We start from the raw sequence: 17,089 nt of genomic DNA, 5'->3' as shown, positions 1-17,089 counted from the left end.
TATCACAAATATTTCAAAATGTTTAATACAAATATTTTTGCACTTTTACCATCTTGTACAAAGATTTACAGTGTTTACTGTGTTTGTTGACAAGCACATTTCTAAGCCTGTTCCCACCACTGAATAAAAAAATAAAAAAAGGTCATTGTGACTTTTTATCTCACAATTCTGGCTTTTTTCTTGCAGTTGTGAGATATTAACTTGTGAGAGATAAATTTTGAGAGAATTTTATATATCTCACAATTCTGACGTAACTCACAGTTGCGTGTTATACAGTCAGAACTGCAAATGATAAACTTAAATATCTTGCTATTCTAACTCTATAACTCCCAATTGCAAGTTCGTATCTCATAATTCTGAGAATTGTCACAGAATTGTGAGTTTGTATCATGCAATTCTGAGGAAAAAAAGTCAGAATTGCAAGATATAAACTTGCAATTGCAAGAAAAAAGTCAGAATTGTGAGTTTGTATCATACAGTTTTGAGAAAGAAGTCAGAATTGTGATATAAACTTGTGATTTTGAGTTATAAAAACCAATTTTGAGGGGAAAAAAGGCTGTTCTCAGAATTGCATGTTTATTTCTTAATAACTCACAATTGCTTGTTATAAAGTCATAATTGCAAGTGATAACTCACTATTCTGAGAAAAAAAGTCACAAATGTGCGATATAAACTTGTAATTCTGAGGAAAAAGCCAGAATTGTGAGTTTATATCTTGCAGTTTTGAAAAAAAAGTCAGAATTCCGAGATATAAATTTGCAATTGTGAGTTATAAAAACCAATTTTGAGGGGAAAAAAGACTGTTCTCAGAACTGCATGTTTATTTCTCACATTTTAACTTGATAACTCACAATTGCATGTTATAAAGTCAGAATTGCATGTGATAAACTCGCTATTCTGAGAAAAAAAGTTAGAATTGTGAGATATAAACTCACAATTGCAAGAAAAAAGTCAGAATTGTGAGTTTGTATCATACAGTTCTGAAAAAGAAGTCAGAATTGTGATATAAACTTGCAATTGTGAGTTATAAAAAACAATTTTGAGAGGAAAAAAGACTGTTCTCAGAATTGCAAGTTTATTTCCCAAAATTCTGACTTAATAACTCACAACTGCATGTTATAAAGTCAGAACTGCATGTGATAAACTTGCAATTCTGAGAAAAAAAAAGTCAGAATTGAGAGATATAAACTTGCAATTGCAAGAAAAAAGTCTTGTAAAAAGAATTGTAAGATAAAAAGTTGCAATTACCTTTTTTTTATTCAGTGGCAGAAAACGGGCTTCCATACATTTCCACTTTGTTTTTAAATGCAGTTTTTCTCCAGGTTATTTAAGTGTGCATTTGAGATCTGAGTGTCTTGGCTCAACAGCATTTCCTTTCCCTACCGTATCATTTCCTGTGTGTGTGTGTGTGTGTGTGTGTGTGTGTGTGTGTGTGTCCAGCGGAGGAGGAGATCACCTATCCGCCCACATACCGTTATGAGCGTGGCTCACGAGACACGTACGTCTGGCAGAAGCAGAAGGCGACTGGGGTACGTCAGAATCTGCCCACGTTACTTACTGAATCACAACTGTCTTAAAGTGATAGTTCACTCAAAAATGACAATGTGCTGTTAATTTACTCGTCCTCAGGCCATACATGATGTAGAACACTTTTTTCTTAAGTAGATCAGTAAAGATGACAGCGTGCTCTTTGGTGATTCATACAATGCAAGTCAATGGCTGCCGCCATTTTGAAAGTCAAAAAGCATATCAGGCAACACAAAATTAATATCTGTGACTCCTGATGATATGCACTGAGGTCTTATGAAACAAAATAATCAGTCTTTGCACAATACTAAACATTATTTACAACATTATTATCAGAGACTCAGACAAACGGTTCAGTTTGCAAATGAATCATTCTCCTGAGTGAAGTATTTGAAGTAGTTCATCAAATCAGACTGAAGAATCTGAATCATTTCATGGCTCGAGCAGCACAGATCTACAACTTACTGAATCAAAACTCACTTTCTGAAGTCTGACGGTCACTCCGACTGGAAATGAGCTGAAACGCCGCCGTATATCTGATCCTGTGATGAATGAACTGATTCAGTGCTCCAGTTCATCCAACAGTCAATGAACTGAGGAACCAGTTCGATTTGGATTGAAGACCGATGAGCTGCTGATATGAGCATGCATGAAGCAAGCACTTGAATGAAGGAGAGAAATGAACGTTTTTATGGTTTCTCATGGTTTATGTAGAAAGATGAGCTGATGAAGACTAGTTTATGCACTTTTTATGCTTTAGACATGTCAAACATCCACTTCTCACATTATTATTGGGTGCTTTAATAATAGAGTTCAGGGTTCGTACAAGGTGCTTAAAGTACTTGAAGTACTTGAATTTGACTTTTTGAAATTTATGGCCTGAAAAAACCCTTGAAAATATTAATATTCCTGAAGAGGTACTTGAAAAGAGCCTGAATTATTGACAGAAGTGTTTAATTTTGTCAGTAAGCACATATCTTTTCATGCAAAATTACACAATTCAAAGAACATCATAACTTTTTCACTTATTTCAGTTAATGTCAGAAAACAATCGAGCGAAGTGTCGTGTAAACATTGCTGAAGATGCGAAAAAAGGAGGAACAGACAAACCAAATCAACTGAGTCATTTATGCTGGAACCGCTCCGATTGATTTGAACTCATGACTTTGTTTTTTGATTTATTAATTGTAGAATTTTTTATTTTTTTTGTATTATATTGTATTTATTGTGTTTATGTTTGTAACTAAGTGTAAACATACTGTTATGCAAGAAACATTTAGACTTAAAAAGTTTGACAATAAAGTTATATCTATCTGTTCAGTTGATTCACTAGCAAAAGCCAGATCACATTAAGAGCCATTCATTTTCGCATTTCAGCATCATTTGTAATGATTTTAAAAAGCACATAGTGATGGGTGAAACGGAGCTTTTCCAAATCAGTTAAACTATTGCTTCAGAAAATGATTCACTATTTTGAAGTGCTCCAATCACATCATGTATCGCGAATCATTTGATTTACATCAGAATGGGTTCATGAATCATTTAGCAGATTGAATGGTTCAAATCAATTGACTCGTGATGCACGACTTAATGTTCTGATTCAAGATCGGAGAGTGAATCGCAAATCATTTGATTCAGGATTTCGAAATGATTTCACAAATCTTTTATTTATTTATTTATTTGTTTATTTATTTTCTACTTAAACAGTAGAAAACATCAAACCATTAATGCAGGACAGTTATAAGAACAAAAAAAGAAAAAAAAATACACAAATGCAAATGGTTTTACTGTGTAGTAATACTTCGCATATACTTCACTACATTTTTGCCATTTTGTATTAGTATATTTTTATTTTTTTTATTTCTCTTTTTTTAGAATTTGAAATTGTTTGATAAGTGAGATCTCTTTTGAAAATCAAAAAAGTAGTGCTTGAAAGTCCTTGAATTTCATTTTACAGTATCTGTACGCATTATGCAAACGAATCATTGAATCAAATTGTCCAAAAGAATCAGTTTGTGAAAATCATTACAGGTAATAATGTGGTAAATAATGTTGAGTTTCTTGCACAGATTGATCGTTTCACTTCATAAGACCTTAAATCATCATGGATTCATTTTGCGCCTAATGTGCTGTTTTTGACTCTCAAAGTGCCGGTACCCATTGACTTGCATTATATGAGTCAGTGAGGAGCGCGCTTTCAGCTACGAATCTTCTTTACTATTCTACTGAAGAAAAAATTCACATACATATTAGTTTTTTGGATGAAGTGTCATTTTAAAGAAGCTCGTCTTCATGTGCGTGAAGGAAGAATCCTGTGTGAACATGTTTACGGTCCTGAGGCGGCTACTTCCTGTCCTCTGACCTTTGGCAAAGGAAGTGAAGCGCTCTGATGGCATTGTTTAAATTCCTCTCGTCTCTCAGATGCGGACCAACGTTCCTTCATGGTGCGACAGAATCCTCTGGAAATCTTATCCGGAGACGCACATCGTGTGCAACTCTTACGGTACGCAGTCGCCACGGTGACTAGGCACATTACCGCGGTAACGGATGACTGTTTGTTACTGCTGTTACTCTCAAACAGGCTGAAATATGTCAGATATTCAGAGTGATTTACACTAGCAGTCACAAGTCTCTTCAGCTCACTGAAAAATACAGTAAAAAATCTGAAATATTATTATAATTTCAAACAGCTGTTTTCTATGTGAAAAAATAGTGTGTTAAACTGTAATTTATTTCTGTGATGTGCAGCTGAATTTTCAGCATCATTACTCCAGTCTTCAGTGTCACATGATCCTTCACAAATCATTCTAATATGCTGATTTGCTGCTCAACAAACATTTCTGATTATTATTTTTTATTATTATGAATGTGTATGCAGTTATACGTCTTGTTATTGGGTCATTACGTTTTAATGAATTGATTAAAAATTGATTCACCAACTGGTTCACATCCAAAAAAATAATGTTGACAAATCATTATAAAAATATTAAAATGTTGTGGTAAGATATGTGATTAAATATTTAATTAAATATGCAAATGTTGATACTTATTGCTATGCACTGTTACATTATTACATATAAATTTATTTATATATATATATATATTTATTTATTTATAAATTATAGGACTATATAAGTTATTAAAATATGCACATGAAGAGTTTATTTGCAAAAACAGATAATTATTACATTTTCTAAAATCATGTTTTTATGGTTATTATGTGTTTGTTTTATTAAGTTGTATTAATCTGTATTTTTGTAGGTATTTTTACCTAATCAAAATAAATCAAATTAAAATAAAAATACAGTCAAAAATCTGAAATATTATTACAATTTCAAACAGCTGTTTTCTGTGTGCCCAAAATAATTAAATTAAAAATAGAAATCAGCAAAAAAAAAAAAAAAAAAATACAGTAAAAAATCATAAATAAAATAAATAAAATAAAAATAAAAATCAGAAAAAAAAAAAAATAAAAAAAGTCAAAAATCTGAAATATTATTACAAATTCAAACAGCTATTTCTGTGTGCCCAAAATAATTAAATTAAAAATAAAAAGCAGCAAAAAATAAATAAAATAAAAATACAGTAAAAAATCATAAATAAAATAAAAATAAAAATCAGAAAAAAAAATTAAAATAAAAAGTCCAAAATCTGAAATATTATTACAATTTCAAACAGCTGTTTTCTATGTGCCCAAAATAAATCAAATAAAAATAAATCAAATAAAAATAAAAATCAGAAAAAAATACAAATAAAAATGCAGTAAAAAATCTGAAATACTATTACAATTTCAAACAGCTGTTTTCTATGTGAATATCTGTTAAACTGTAATTTATTTCTGTGATCAAAGCTGCGGTTTGACTGAAATTATGCACAGTAAAAAAACATGATTTTTAAACATTTTCAAAACCAGAGTAATCTGCTTTTGCAAATAAACTCTGCTTATATATAAAAAAAATATTTCAGAGCAAATGCATAAATATTGAGATACATATTAAATATTATCAGTGGACCTCAAAGAAATAAAATGAGCGTCAGTTTGGATAAAATCATCTGCTAAATGGCTAAGTAAGTGATTCAGTAATTCAGTTCTACTCTCGAAGTAAATGACAGGTATCCGCCTGTATGAGTTTGTGACTGTACGTTATGAATGTTGTGTCGGTTATTGAGGCTGATTTGTTTATCCATCGCTCATGAATATGCAAACGCTGGTTAATCACTGTTTGTGCATGTGTGTGTGTGTGTCAGGCTGTACAGATGATATCGTGACCAGCGATCACTCGCCGGTGTTCGGCACGTTCGAGGTGGGCGTCACGTCTCAGTTCGTCTCTAAGAAAGGTACGGCGCGCGTGTTCACGGCTCAGGTTGTGTTTGTGTTATTGGACGCTCACGCTGAGCCGCCGTTCCTCCGCAGGTTTGCCCAAGTCTTCAGAACAGGCCTACATCGAGTTTGAGAACATCGAAGCCATCGTCAAGACGGCCAGCAGAACCAAATTCTTCATCGAGTTTTACTCCACCTGTCTGGAGGGTAAGAAACCAAATCATTCACTTCCTCCAACGAGGAAGTTTTTCTGTAAGGTAAAAATATCATTATCATCAGTGGAAATCTGATCTGATCAGTGTCTGATCTCCACATGCTTCTGCTAAAGAAAATCAACAGCATTCAGACGAACTCAACTTCCTGGTTTCTGACCGAAACTGAATATTCAGTAGGAAATTGTAGGACTGAGACTCGTGTTGTTTTGTGAACTAAAACTATTACTAATCTTTTTTGGTAACTGAAAGATTTCAAACAAATGTCAGATGAAAATCTTAAATGAAAATTAGAAATGAAGTGAAATACAGAGGTCAAAAGTTTACATACACCCTAGAGAATCTGCAAAATGTTCATTATTTTACCAAAATAAGATTCTGCAAGGAGTATGTAAACTTCTGACCATAACTGTATTTCTATATTATAATAAAGTAAGTAAATGCAAAAAAAAAAAAAAAAATATATATATATATATATATATATATAACAACGACTAAAATGCATAACAAAATTACTAAAATAAATTAAAATCTTATAAAAATAAAAAAATAGAAAATAATAATTAAATAATAATAATGCCTTTCTGCCTTGGCAATTAATGGAAATTAGTATATTTCAGTTTTAGTACATTTAGAAATTTCAATTAAATTTGTTTTATTTATTTTATTTTTTTATTTATTTAGTTTTTTTCTGTGCTTTTTTATTTAGCTTAAATTTTTTGGTTTACAACGTTAAGTTAATAATAATAAATAATAATAAATAAGAAGAAACAAAAGCTAATAACGAAAAATAATGAAAAATGCATGTAACAAAATGACCAAAACTTAAACTAAAATGAAAAACCTTCAAAATAAAAATTAGAAATACTGCTTTGGCAACTAATTAAAATAGGTTTAAGTTCAAAAATTACTAAAATTGAAAAAAAAAAAAAAGCCTAAAGCTAAAGAAAAATATTTTTTAAATAAATAAATATAAATTAATAATTATTTATGCAGTTAAAAGTCTTGTTATTGACCCATTAAGTTTTTAAAAATTGATTCAAAACTGATTCACCAACCTGTTCACATAAAAAAAAAATGAAAAGATGTTGACAAATCATTATAAAAATATTAAAATGTTGTAGTAGGATGTGATTAAATATTGCATTCAATATGCAAATGTTAATACTTTTTAACTGTGCATTGTTATATCATTATATAATTACATATAAATGATTATAATTAAATATTTATGTAAATATATACATTTAACTTTTTTAAGTAAAAATCTTTTTTTTTAATTATAAAAAAATAAGATTATATAAATTATTAAATAAATAAATAAATAAATATATATATATATATATATAAATAAAATTATATACATTTGTCTCTCTATGTGTTTGTGTGTGCATATGAGCAGAGTTTAAGAAGAGCTATGAGAACGACACTCAGAGCAGTGATAACGTGAACTTCCTGCGCGTTGGCTGGTCGTCCAAACAGTTGACAACACTCAAACCCATCCTGTCCGACATCGAGTATCTGCAGGACCAGCATCTGCTGCTGACCGTCAAATCGCTGGACGGATACGAGTCGTACGGTACGTCTGTGTGCGTCTTCATAAAGCACATTAAAGCAGGTTACGAATCAGATCACTGCTACAAACATCTCAACACTTGAACCGAAACTAAGTTCCTGAGCTACAGAAGATTCACTTTAAACTGTCACTAAACCAGACTTCAGATGAAGAGCATGTACGGTGATGTCTGCTGTAGCGCCACCTTGTGGTGGAGATGAGAATTCAGCATTTGTGTGATTTGTGTTATAACAAATGGAAGAACCACTGCTCTTGTTACTTTGGCTGAGTGTGTTTGGGTTATTTTATTTTATTTTATTTTAATATTTTACTTTATTTGATTTTATTTTTTAAATTTTAAATTGAATTAAATAAAATAAAAAGCTTTTAATTTGATTCAATTTAAATTACATTTAAAATAACAAATAAAAACATACAATTAAATTTATGAATTAAATGAATAAAGCATTTAATTAAATTTAAAATACATTTAAAATAAATATAAGAAATGTTTTATTCTTGTTACTTTTTGCTGTTTATCTTTGGGGTATTTTATTTGATTTGATTTTGTTTATTTTATTTTATTTATTATTTTATTTTACTTTTTTTTTTTTTTAAATTAAAATTTTAATAAAATCAAATAAAATAAAATGCATTTAATTTAATTCAATTTTAATTACATTTAAAGTAAAATAAATAAAAAACATACAATTAAATTTATTTTATTGAAAGAAACGTTCTGTTCTTGTTACATTTTGCTGTTTGTGTTTGGGGTATTTTATTTTATTTTATTCATTTTATTTAATTTGATTTATTATTTTACTTAGCCTTGCTTGATTTTTTTTTTTTAATTACATTAAATGAATAAAAAGCATTTAATTTAATTTATTTAATTTAAAATAAATTTAAGTTAAAATAAATAAAAAACATACAGTTAAATTTATTTTATTGGAAGAAGCGTTGTATTCTTGTTACTTTTTGCTGTTTGTGTTTGGGGTATTTGATTTAATTTATTTCATTTAATTTAGCTTTATTTGATTTTGTTTTGTAAATTTGAAATTGCATTAAATGAAAAACATTTAATTTGTTTACATTTAAACTAATTTTAAAATCAAATAAATAAAAAAAAACATATAATTCAATATATTTTATTGGAAGGAGCATTGTATTTCTTGTTACTTTTTGCTGTTTGTATTCGGGCTATTTAATTAAATTTTATTTATTATTTTATTTAGCTTTATTTGATTTTTTTTTTTTATTTAAATAAAAATAATTAAATAAAAAGCATTTAATTTAATTACATTTAAAATAAAAAAAGTAATAAAAATTAATAAAAAAAACATACAATTGATATATATATATATATATATATAATTTATTTATTTATTTATTTAATTTTTTTACATCTTTTATTTAAATTAAATTAAATTAAACTGTATGTTTTTTTTATTTATTTTATTTGTAGTGTAAGGATTTTATTTTGCTCTGAAGTCACCTAATAATAATAATGTGTGTGTGTTTTAGGTGAGTGTGTGCTGGCCCTAAAATCAATGATCGGCAGCACGGCACAGCAGTTTCATACGTATCTGTCCCACCGCGGTGAAGAAACAGGGAACATCCGCGGCTCCATGAGGGTCCGAGTCCCGTCTGAACGCATGGGAACAAGAGAACGACTCTACGGTACGTTATAGACAGAAATGACACGATTGTTTTTGTCATCTACACACACACACACATGATTATTTTGTGTGTGTGATGTTCAGAGTGGATCAGTGTTGATAAGGACGAGACGGGCGGACCCAAAGGCAGGACTCTTCCTCCTCGAGCCGGACACGACTACGTCAAGTGAGTCATGAGTGATTCGTCATCATTTCCAGGAGTGTTTGTGATGATGAGGAGTTTCATTCTGACACGTTTGTTCCTTCAGACCGTCCACCAGCAGGAAGTTGGGATCAGCTGATCTCGCCAAAGTTTCAGAGGAGGGAGAAAAGAACGTCACGGGACGACACGCACACACACACTCCTCTAAAGAGGAGAACGTGCAGAACAGGTGCACACACACGCGCACGCACACACACACACACACGTACATGTTTGTTTTTGTGAATTGTGGGGACTTTCCATAGACTTGTATAGTTTTTATACTGACCAAACAATTTTTTCTATCCCCTAACCCAACCCTAACCCTAAACCTACCTCTTACATCACACACACACACACACACACACACACACACACAGTGTTATTTTAGTATCATTCACATACTTACTCACATACTTAATATTTTGCACTAGATTTTACTTGTATGCTTTTGTCATTTTTAGTTGTTTATTTACTTCTTTTACAAATATGCCTGTATTGTTTCTACATTTTTATTTCTAATTAAGTTTTAGTTAATTTGGTACTTCAAATGAAATAAAAATAAGAAATGTTGTGTTGCCATCCAGAAGAATTCTTCTTCTTCATGAACTTATTATTAATAATAATAAATAAATAATTATAATTAATTTATTAGTAATGTTATTTTATTTTAATATATTATTATTATTATTATTATTATTATTATTATTATTATTATTATTATTTTGGTGTCAAGTAAAAAAATTTTTTTGCAAAATATTCTAATTAATTTTTATTTCTAATTAAGTTTTAGTTAACCTGGTACTTCAAATGAAAGAAAAATAAGAAATGTTGCATTTCCATCCAGTTATTTTTATTATTATAAAATTATAGTTATATTATATTATTATTATTATTATTATTATTATTATTATTAATAATAATAATTAAATAATCATAGTTAATTTATTAGTAATGTTATATTATTTTATATTATTATTAGTAGTAGTAGTAGTTTTTTGGTGTCAAGTTTTTTGTTTGTTGTTTTTTTTTTTTTTTTTTTTTTTTTTTTTTTTTTTTTGCAAAATATGCCTGTATAGTTTCAAATTAAGTTTTAGTTAAGCTGGTAGTTCAAATGAAAAAAAAATAAGAAATGTTGCATTGTCATTCAGTTGATTATTATTATTATTATTATTATTATTATTAATTAAATAATCATGATTAATTTATTAGAAATGTAATCCTATTATTATTATTATTATTATTATTATTTTAAGATTTATTTTTGGTTATAAAATTTTTTATGTTATATTATTATTATTATTATTATTATTATTATTATTTAATTTGGTTATTTTATTTTAAGTATTTATTTTTTTATTTTTTTATTTTGTAAAATATGCCTGTATATTTTCTACATTTTTATTTCAGAAAGTTTTAGTTATTGTGGTACTTCAAATCAAACATAAATAAGAAATGTTACATTGCCAACCAGTTTAAAATATTAATAATAATAATAATAATAATAATTATTATTATTAGTTGTAGTAATAGTAGCAAATAATCTTAATAATAAAATAAATTAAGTTGAAAATAAAAATAACAACAACAATAATAATTTATTATTATTATTAAATAATCATAATTTATTTCTAATTAATTTACATTATTATTTGAATATATTGTTGCTGTTGTTGTTGTTAAATAAGTCGTCATAATTAATTAATTTCATATTATTTTAATGTGTTATTATTATATTATTGTTATTACTATTATTAAACAATCATAATTTATTTACTATTAATTTTATATTATTATTTTAATGTATTATTATTATTATTTGATTTGATTAGCACAAGTTATTTTAAGTTTTTCTTTTTTTTGCTAAACGTGTATGTACAGTTTTTATTAATTTTAAATAAAGCTTTAGTTATCCTAGTTCATCAAGTTAATCGAAAATAGGAAATATTGCTGAAAAAATAACTAGCAAAATTTTTGGTGTTGTATTTCATTTAATTTAATGCGTTGTACTGCAGATAATATTTTTTTTTGTTTAACAACAGATAATAACAGATACTGATATTATTTTATCAAAATAATAAAAAATTGTATTATTATTTTCATTCATTATAGTTTTATTTGAGGTAATGAATATGTTTAATGATTTTATCTTTGGTTGACAATGTGTTGTTTTGGTTTGTCAGAGGTAAACAGGACCCGTTCGAGGGCGACGTGACGTCCTGCAAAAACAGCTTCAATAACCCCGCCTACTACATTCTAGAGGGCGTTCCCAACCAATCCGCAGCTCTGGCGTCTGACATGCTCCCGAGCTCCGCCCTCCCTCCGCTAGCCAATAAAACGGCTCCTCCTGCAGGCGGCGTGGGGAAAAACAAGCCGCCCAGTGGGAGTTCGGCGCCGGGTCGCCGGCAGACGGCAGGACGTCCGGTTCGGCCCATCAGCGAGGAGGTGTCATCGGAGGACGACGGGAACATCGGGCCTCACGTCGGGTCTCTGAATCGCCCTCCGCCTGATTTCCCTCCTCCACCGCTGCCCAAAGGAGCTCTGGAGATGGCGGAGAACTCGTTCGGAAAACCGCGGATGTTTCCGGACCTCGCCGACGTCAAGATCCCGCCCCCGGCTGCGGTTCCGTCCAAACCGTCGTCGTCGCCCAGCTTCGCGCCGCCCTCCGGAGGAGGAGGCGCGGCCTTCTGTCTGGACGCTCCGCCCATGCTGAACCCGAGCTCCGCCCCGTTCCGCAGAGGAGGCGGAGCCTCGGGACTGGACGACCAATCGTGTTCGGTGCTGCAGATGGCCAAGACGCTGAGTGAAGTGGAGTATCCGTCGGGGAGAGAGCGAGGATCGGCCGCAGGCGTCATGAAAGCGTCTGCTCCTCACATCAGAGGCCTGACCTTCCCTCCGCGCTCCATACAGGAGGAGAGCATCGCTGAAGACCTGCCCGAGGAGGTGACAAATCAACACATGCACACGAGCAGCTCACCATCCAGGGCTTTCTGTGTCTCAAAACATTTTTTTTTAAATTAGATTTCATTAGTATAGTATTATAGTAATTGGGTAAATAAATATAAATATTATACTTTATATTTGCTAATTTCAAAATTCTAAAATGCAATAATAATAATAATAATTATTATTTTTGTTAATAATAATAAGTATACACTACCAGCCAGTAAGTTTTTTTTAATGTTTTTAAAGAAGTCTGTTCTGCTCACCAAACCTGCATTTATTTGATCCGAAGTACAGTAAAAACAGGAAAATTTAAAAAAAATAATTTACTATTTAAAACAGTTGTTTTCTATGTGAATATCTGTTAAACTGTCATTTATTTCTGTGATGCGCAGCTGAATTTTCAGCATCATTACTCCAGTCTTCACATGATCCTTCAGAAATCATTCTAATATGCTGATTTTCTGCTTAAAAAACATTATTGTTATTATTATTATTATTATTATTATTGTTATTATTATGTTGAAAACAGCTGAGTAGAGGATTTGATGAAAAGAAAGTTCAAAAGAACAGCATTTGTCTGAAATAGAAATATTTTGTAACATTATAAATGTCTTTATCATCACTTTTGATCAATTAAAATAAGATAAATTAAAGTATTAATTTTTAAAAATGAAAAAAACAATTATATTGACTCTAAGCTTTTGAATAGTATAGTGTATAATGTTACAAAGGTTTTTATTTCAACTTTTTATTTATTTATTAATTGAGCTGAACCTTTCTATTCATCAAAGAATCCTGAAAAAATTGTACTCAACTGTTTTAAATGTTCATAATAATAATAATAATAATAATAATAATAATAAATGTTTTTTAGCAGCAATTCAGTATATTAGAATGATTTCTGAAGGATCATGTGACACTGAAGACTGGAGTAAATTTAGCTTTGATCACAGAAATAAATTGCAGTTTAACAGATATTCACATAGAAAATAGTTTAAATATTTCAGAATTTTATTGTTTTTGCTGTACTATGGATCAAATAAATGCAGGCTTGGTGAATTTAAATATTTTTATTATGCTTGTAATAAATACTTTATTTCATTTGTTTTTATTATTATTATTATTAATTATATAAATTAATAATATTATTTTATATTAAATAATGTTACTAATTATAATATAAATATAAATATTTACAGTATGTTATATTTTTATTTAATAACAACAACAAAAATACGTATTATTATTATTATTTTAAATTTAAATTATTTAAATGATTATGATAGTTAATTATATTGTTAATAATGGTAACAATAATTAACTATGAAATAATAATAATAATAATAATTATTATTATTATTATCATCATCATAATAAATATTATTCATAAAAAAGACAATTTAAAATAAAAAATATTAATATTGGAAAATATCCATTAATAATTACTAATTTGTTTGAATAATATTATTTAGATATTAATAGTAATAAGAATTATTATATTAACTATTATTATTTAATAATTATTAATTAGCAATAAAAAATAAATATTAATATTAGAAAGTATTAATACGACACATTAATAATCAGTAATGGATATTATTTAGATTAATTATTATTATTATTATTATTAAATTTAAATTATAAATAATTGTAAAATTTAACAATAATGAATTAGTAGTAATAATATTAATATAAAATAATTTGTATTAAATAAATGTTAATTATTATTAAATTCTATTAGTTGTATTGTAATAATAATAGCAGTAAGTAATGTATTATTATGATGAAGAGTTGTTGTTTGTAGGGTCTGTGGCATGACGAGAGCAGCAGCAGCAGTCTGTCGGTGGAGTGCAGCGTCGGCGAGTGGCTCCAGAAGCTCGGTCTGCAGCATTATGAGGAGGGTCTGCTGCACAACGGCTGGGACGACCTGGAGTTCCTCAGGTAGTTAATACTTATTAGTTATTCATCTTGTTTTTAGAGGGTTTCGTGTTGTATATTTTTAATTTAATGTCTGTGTTATTATTCATGTTAATTATTATTGACTAAAGTTATAATTAATGTTTAAAAAATAATACAGTTAGTACCATAATTTTATTCTTATAAAATATTATTGTTATTATTATTATTAAATAATATTTTTTTAAGGAAAAGTGTCATTAACTTTTGACCAAATTAAAGTTCTATGGTTTAATGTTTAAAAAACAAAACAAAGAAAAAATGTCAAAAAATGCCATAATTTTATATATATTTGCCAATTTTCCTATGTTTTTTTTTGTAATATATTTATTATTTTTAATTTTTAAGTTTATCAGTGTCATTTGGTTTCACACCAAATTAATGTTCTATGGTTTAATATATATATAAATATATATATATATATATATATATATATATATATATATATATATGTGTGTGTGTATATATATATATATATATATATATATATTTTTTTTTTTTTTTTTTTTTCCACCTTCAGATTCCAGATTTTCAAATAGTTGTATCTGTAAAATTACATTTTTGCTTATTATTTGTCTTGTTTTTTTTAGTACAAATATCTAAACATTCTATAATCAGATGCATTTACTCGAGAGGGAAAATATATACAATATATATATATATATTGTTATATATATAACAATTTTCCCACTGTTTTTTAAATATATATATATATATATATCAATTTTCCCACTGTTTTTTAAATATATTTATTAAAGTTTATCAGTGTCATTTGGTTTCACAAAAAAAATTAAAGTTCTATGGTTTAATGTTAAAAAAAAAGAAAGACAAGAGAATAAGAAATTCAAAAATAGTTTTGACTTTTTTTTTTTTTTGACATTTTCTAAAAAAAACAGTGTAAAAATAAATAAATAAATATTTTTACCATACAGTAGGGTTAGTATTATTACTGTAGTAATATATGATGTGATTTACTTTTTATAACTAAACACAAAAATATTTAAAAGGTGTAATTTGCAAAATGTTGACAACTTTAGTAAATCATGTGTATCCACAATGTGATTTATACTATTTAGCATGTTACTTTTTACTGTTACTTTTTTCAGTGCTCTATCATACTCCATTATGATTAGAATTTTTGTAAATATATCTGTAGTTATATTTCCGAGTACAAACTGCTCATCCAATCGCGTGTGTTTCCTGCAGTGACATCACAGAGGAGGATCTGGAGGAGGCGGGCGTTCGTGACCCCGCCCATAAGAAAATCCTATTGGCCAGCTTAAAACAGCAGCAGAAATGAGCCGATCCAGATCCAGATCCAGAACCAGAACCGGCACAGACCGGCCTGAACTGAGAGAAACTTGCACTGGTAGAGAAAAAAGTGGTTTTAATTTAATCCCATGTAATAAAGCTGGTCGTTTTAGTTCGTAATGTTATTTAAACAAAAGGACGTGTCACTACAGCCCCGCCCCCAAACTTCCTGTCGTCAGCGTCCGGAGGAAGTGACGTCATCGGAACATTCCTCACCTTTGGTGACTGAAGTGTTAATTCTGAACACGTGTTTGTTTTTCTTGCATGTTTTATGACTTTAAAAGAAAGGGAAAAGCCAAAATCAGCTGTTTTGCGTTCACTTCTCTGTACGGAATGGATCGGTCTGTGTGAAATGTTGATCAGGAGACTCTGGTTTGTTTGTGTGGAGGATCAGAGGAGGTTTATGACACCGTCTCACCAGCAGGTGGAGCTGAATGATCATCCAGTGCTTCATTTGAGATGTGAATCTTTTTCTGTTCGTTCGTTCTGATTCTGATTCTGATTCAAATGCAGTCCGAAAGAATCACATCTTGCTGTTCAGATTCAGTGTTGTTTCAGATGAGCTCGAGTTTTACCTCGTCCTGTAATGAATCACTCAGCTGTAGTCTCTTTTTCAATCCTAATAGCAGGAAAACTGTTTGTTTTTATTTAACAGTGTCTTTAATTTTAATATAATTGGGGTGTTCCTCCTAAAATGCATGTATATGTTCTTGCGTAATTGTTTTGTGTATTAAGTTTTAACTTTATACGTTTCTCGCCCGTCGTTCATAATCATAACCTTTTGAACATTATTAACTGTTTAACTCCGTGTTGTTGTAAGTTAATATTGTGTTTATTGAATTTCTGTCATTTTAATGCTTTTTTGGTCCTTTTTTCAGTTTAATAAAATCAAAATCTAACATGCCTGGTTCAGTAGAGGAAAGTGTGTCTCATTGGAATAATTTCTGAGATTATATATGAAGAGTTTATTTATAAACACAGATCACTCTGTTTTTAACAGTTTTCAAAAATCATGTTTTTTTTATTCTGCATTGCAAATAATCTCAAACTGCAGTTGGGTTATTCTGATTAAGTAGAAATAACTAAAAAATACAGCTAACGAACACAGTAAAAACGTGATCATAAAAAACAGTTATCTGTTTTTGCAAATAAATTTTCCATACATACACTTAGATATTATGTATACGTATATATACACACACAAGACAGACTCGAATTAATGAATATTTGCATAATATGTAGTAACGTTATTATATATTCAGTAATATATGTATTTCTGCATTAATGTTTCTCTGTTAATGTCATTTTATTTTCAGAGTCTAAATGTTTGTTAATCAAAAAGCTGGTTCACAAAATTTTAAGAAAAAAAGCTTTTAAGGTGATTTTGTAAGTTCTTATATA

General features: G+C 29.1%; 1 protein-coding gene across 2 annotated transcripts in view; it reads left to right on the top strand.

The window, feature by feature from the left end:
* The window catches only part of inppl1a (inositol polyphosphate phosphatase-like 1a), a 39,077-nt gene extending 22,829 nt beyond the window's left edge, over positions 1 to 16,248 (top strand). The window contains exons 17-28 of one of the 2 annotated variants that reach the window (XM_051129994.1): positions 1,441 to 1,529; positions 3,949 to 4,030; positions 5,776 to 5,865; positions 5,942 to 6,055; positions 7,463 to 7,639; positions 9,140 to 9,295; positions 9,379 to 9,460; positions 9,543 to 9,665; positions 11,659 to 12,126; positions 12,160 to 12,418; positions 14,226 to 14,362; positions 15,584 to 16,248. In XM_051129994.1, coding sequence (XP_050985951.1) covers positions 1,441 to 1,529; positions 3,949 to 4,030; positions 5,776 to 5,865; positions 5,942 to 6,055; positions 7,463 to 7,639; positions 9,140 to 9,295; positions 9,379 to 9,460; positions 9,543 to 9,665; positions 11,659 to 12,126; positions 12,160 to 12,418; positions 14,226 to 14,362; positions 15,584 to 15,677 — 1,871 coding nt within the window. In that variant the 3' untranslated portion in view covers positions 15,678 to 16,248. Of the gene's footprint in view, positions 1 to 1,440; positions 1,530 to 3,948; positions 4,031 to 5,775; positions 5,866 to 5,941; positions 6,056 to 7,462; positions 7,640 to 9,139; positions 9,296 to 9,378; positions 9,461 to 9,542; positions 9,666 to 11,658; positions 12,419 to 14,225; positions 14,363 to 15,583 lie in introns of both variants that reach the window. The other variant, XM_051129993.1, reaches the window with a different exon arrangement.
* Positions 16,249 to 17,089: the final 841 nt, after the last annotated feature.

Source organism: Labeo rohita, chromosome 15 (genome assembly GCF_022985175.1).
Source record: "Labeo rohita strain BAU-BD-2019 chromosome 15, IGBB_LRoh.1.0, whole genome shotgun sequence".
Classification (NCBI taxonomy): domain Eukaryota; kingdom Metazoa; phylum Chordata; class Actinopteri; order Cypriniformes; family Cyprinidae; genus Labeo; species Labeo rohita.
This window is presented reverse-complemented; position numbering and strand designations above follow the sequence as displayed.